The following is a 4,487-nucleotide window of genomic DNA, read 5'->3' as shown; positions in this document are numbered from 1 at the left end:
TCTCAGGGCACATCGTCGGCTCGCAGCAACCATCCGAAGCCAGGCCGTGGTTGCTAGACTACCGTAGACAAAAGATCTACATATCCATTTTTGGCGGAAGCTGGGTCGCTCGAAACAACCCCCCCAAGGGCCATCTCCGGCGCGGCAGTGCCAAGTTATAAAGTGCATTTGAAGAGACCAGAGGAGATGTAATGGCTATCATCGATGGATATCTCAGTAGCAAGACGTGTCCGTTCTGCTTAGAGATACTTGCCACGAAGGTTTACAGACACCTGGTCAAGTTACACAAGTCGAATGGCACAATATGCTGTCTGAATTCAAGAGCATGTCTCGCACCCTTGGATGTGCATTGATGAAAATAGACTCCGTTGGCTCTGCGAACATTATGATCATTGCTACAGGTCTTCTTATTGCTAAAAGTGAACTTGTCTTGCCTATCTATCATCGAGGCTGCACCGAACCGACAAATGACTATCTTGTCAACAACTACAGAACAGCAGTGAAGTCACCGCAAGCTAGCTATGATGCCATTTTTCTCACTTTTCAAGTTGCTACATAAATAACATATCCTTGTATGAAAATTCATTCGCGCACCGAATAGCCTGGGTAAGTAAGCTTACATGTATTGAGGAGCGGGTATATTCTATAAATGGTAGTTTGTGGCTTTTTTTTTCGCTGACTTCCAGTCACTAGGGCTTAGGAAATTGAAAAATTGTGCTCCCCTCTCGGCTGTCCAATTTTCCTTCAACAAGCTTTGGTGGAATCCTTCCCTTTTTTTTTCAAAAAACTTCAGCCATGTTGGTCCTCTATGAAACTGCCGCCGGTTATGCTCTATTCAAGCTTGTCGACGACAAGAAGATTGAACACCCTGAAAACATCTGGAAAGACTTTGAAACTCCCGATCAGGCCAACAATACGTACGTAAATTGCTGAACAAGAAAGGAAACGATCGCTTCTTTTGACATTCCAACTGACATTCTTCTTTCTGACTTTGCTGTCTACTATAGTCTTAAGCTGAAGGCTTTCTCCAAATTTGAAAACACCACCGATGCTTTGTCTGCCGTCACCGGTATTGTCGAGGGCAAAATCCCCAAGAACTTGAAGAAGTTCTTGTCCAGCGAGATTTCCGAAAAGGAAATGAAGAAAGAGAAGCTTATTGTCAGCGACGCCAAGCTTGGTAATATAGCAGCGTGGACGTTTCACTGGTGGATGATAGGGTATTAATAGTGTTTTGGACGGAACTCTCTTGTAGGCAGCGCATTGAACAAAAAGCTGGGCATCAGCGTCTTGTCCGACTCGACAGTTCTGGACCTTTACCGTGGTATTCGCGAACAATTCGAATCGCTCGTTTCCGGTCTTTCGCACTCTGATTTGAACGCCATGTCGCTCGGTCTTTCTCACTCGCTTTCGCGTTATAAACTCAAGTTCAGCCCTGACAAGGTCGACACCATGATTGTCCAGGCTATCGGCCTTTTGGATGATCTTGACAAGGAATTGAACACATATGCCATGCGCGTTAAGGAATGGTACGGCTGGCACTTCCCTGAAATGGGCAAGATCATCGTCGACAACCTTGCCTATGCCAAGGTTGTCAAGACCGTTGGCTTCCGCACCAACGCCCAATCTACTGATTTGTCTGCCATTTTGCCTGAAGAATTGGAGGGTGAAGTTAAGGACGCCGCAGAAATTTCCATGGGTACCGAGATTTCGGATGAGGATCTCGAAAACATCCACAGCTTGTGTGACCAGGTCATCAACATTTCCGAATACAGAGCTCAGTTGTACGAATATCTCAAGAACCGTATGAATGGTAAATACCAGCATTCTTCTCACTGCGCATTACTAGATAAAAAAAAAGAATATTACTGATTGCAAATATTTGATTAGCCATTGCACCCAACTTAACCTCGCTTGTCGGTGAACTCGTCGGTGCCCGTCTTATTGCACACGCAGGTTCTCTCATGAACCTTGCCAAGCAGCCCGCTTCCACCATCCAGATTTTGGGTGCCGAAAAGGCACTCTTCCGCGCTCTCAAGACCAAGCACAACACACCCAAGTACGGTTTGATCTACCACGCATCACTTGTCGGTCAGGCCGGTCCCAAATCGAAGGCCAAGGTTGCAAGAATGCTGGCCACCAAGACTGCCATTGCTCTGAGAGTGGATGCCTTGGGCGAGACGGAAACCGCAGATGTTGGTATTGAAGGTCGCACAAAGGTCGAAGCACGAATCCGCATGTTGGAGAGCGGCAACAACGCACGAGCCAACCGTGATCGATCATCCACGAAGCAACAAAAGTTCAAGTTCAACAAACCCGCACAATACAACACGCAATCCGACGCAGTCATGACCGAAGCATCGGCCGAATCCACGCCCGCACGAGAAGAACCCGCATCCCCCGAAGCACCCTCGTCTAAGCGAAAATTAGAAGACAGCGAAGAACCCGAATCCGAGCCCAAGAAGGCAAAGAAGGAGAAGAAGGACAAAAAGGACAAGAAGGAGAAGAAGGAGAAGAAGGAAAAGAAGAAGAAGAGCAAGGAGGATTAAATTCTTTGCATGACCTCTCATCATTTTATCTATGTAGCTGCTCCAATCCCTATCAAGTGTTTTTTTTCGCATTTTATTATCGACTTTTTTTTCGTTTTTTATAATCTTCCTTTTGCATTCCATTTCACCCCCATTGTATACAAACTAAAATCTGTTTTTCCGATGTAATCATCGATTGTCTGGCTGTTACTAGTGATGATTGTAGTGAGTGTTCACCCGTGTGGTATTTTGATACTTCAGCATATCCTAAAGTGTCCCATGCCGTCAATTCCTTGGTTGTGGCATCATTAGTGCTGTATATTATCTAGTTATATAAAACGACAAGCTGTTTGAGAAATCGCAACCTGTATGACGACTTACTGTAGCTACGTGGTATTGCATTTTCTCATCTGTCATGACTTGTACTATGATATCAGGAAGCTTGTTAGGATCGTCACTCTGTCTTCTGGTTATGCACAGATGTGACATGTATGATACTTTTAAGGTGGTATGCTTATCATATCAAGGATCAACAAAACGACCATATCAGAATCATGCACGAGATTCTTCTGAAAGAAATGACAGTGTTTAGTTTGAAAAACTATGACTTGGGCCAGATAATTGATGCACAAGACAACCCAGTATGGAATGCCTTATACATGACGTACGAAACAACAGGCTTAACATAACGTTTATTATGTGTATCCTGACGTAAGACCAGACACGGTGATACTTCGAAAATTTGAGATCTCTTCTCCTCCTTCAAAGTCACCAATTGTTACTAGATCACCTGAATTCACAAATCCTTACACTACTGCTTAGCGTTTTTCCACAATAATGAAAAAAGTTATTTCAGGTTGCAACCTTTATTTGCTATGTTTTACGCAAATCCACTTCTTTAACCAGTTCGACAATGGTTAACCACATCAACAAAAGCATTTAACTAGGATTAACAAAAAAACTTCTATCATAGCTATACCTGGGGTTAACCCAATTTCACTCATGTGTACTATCCAGCTTTGACATAAAATAACAATCTTCACCAGTATTGACGGGTATTGACCAAAAATTTTCCCGTGGTGTTAGAAACCACATTGGTATTACATAATGCTATACAGTACGCAGACTGCGTGTGAACAATGATAACGTTACCTTGCTGCAGTTTCATAATGATGCACCCGAGAGGTTTCCTACTAAATGTTTAGACGCGCGAACATTTTCTGCGCCATCTAACAACAGCAACATTAATACAAGTTGGGTTGAAAGAAAAAAGTATTGTGTACATGTGTCGTTTAGCCATTTTAACGTCCAGTTTGACCAGTACGGCCGGAACGAAAGAAGAAGAGAAAAGACTAAACTGCTGGCATTTATTACTATAAAAAGTTACATAGAAAAGCGTGCGTGTGGTGTGGCAGCGAAAAATTAGTTATATACGTGCCTGGGTTCAAAATGTGCATTATCACCAATTTCGTGCCCTAGGTTTATTTACTGAGAACTCTGTGGTAGAGTTAAAAATCCGTCCTGCTACATTACATATAATATTACAGCTACGTCTATAGTGTTAGCAGCAGCAGCAGCAGCAACGGATGGTATCACGGTATCATATGCTACTATCCACACATTTATATGACCAAACGATTCCCCAAACATCATCATCCACTGTTGGGAAAACTCCATTGAAATCCAGGAATTATGATTATTTCTGTTAAGCGACGATCCCTATTGGAGGGACAGATAGTTATTTCGGCGCTCATTATCAGCTATCGCCCACGGTATGCAATGCCGTTGAAAGCGATCCATAGACTAAGTCCTTCTTGACCTATTGGTAAAGGTGACATGAGCTTCGTGAACATTTCCGTACACTGACCGGATCAGTGGCTCAAACCAAAAACGTAGCCTTCAAACGTTCATTATACGGGAAATCCTACATGTTTTAAAGCAAACGCATGTAGTCCAAGAGCA

General features: G+C 43.4%; 1 protein-coding gene across 1 annotated transcript; it reads left to right on the top strand.

The window, feature by feature from the left end:
• Nucleotides 1–724: 724 nt before the first annotated feature.
• On the top strand, nt 725–2,577 carry BDB00DRAFT_850462 (uncharacterized protein). The gene is made up of 4 exons (XM_053125442.1): nt 725–917; nt 1,008–1,177; nt 1,253–1,810; nt 1,888–2,577. Exons 1-4 carry the CDS (start codon nt 796–798, stop codon nt 2,544–2,546), a joined length of 1,509 nt encoding a protein of 502 aa, XP_052974313.1. The 5' UTR covers nt 725–795; the 3' UTR covers nt 2,547–2,577.
• Nucleotides 2,578–4,487: the final 1,910 nt, after the last annotated feature.

This window comes from Zychaea mexicana, assembly GCF_025766255.1.
Source record: "Zychaea mexicana strain RSA 1403 chromosome Unknown BDB00scaffold_119, whole genome shotgun sequence".
NCBI classification, from domain to species: domain Eukaryota; kingdom Fungi; phylum Mucoromycota; class Mucoromycetes; order Mucorales; family Lichtheimiaceae; genus Zychaea; species Zychaea mexicana.
This window is presented reverse-complemented; position numbering and strand designations above follow the sequence as displayed.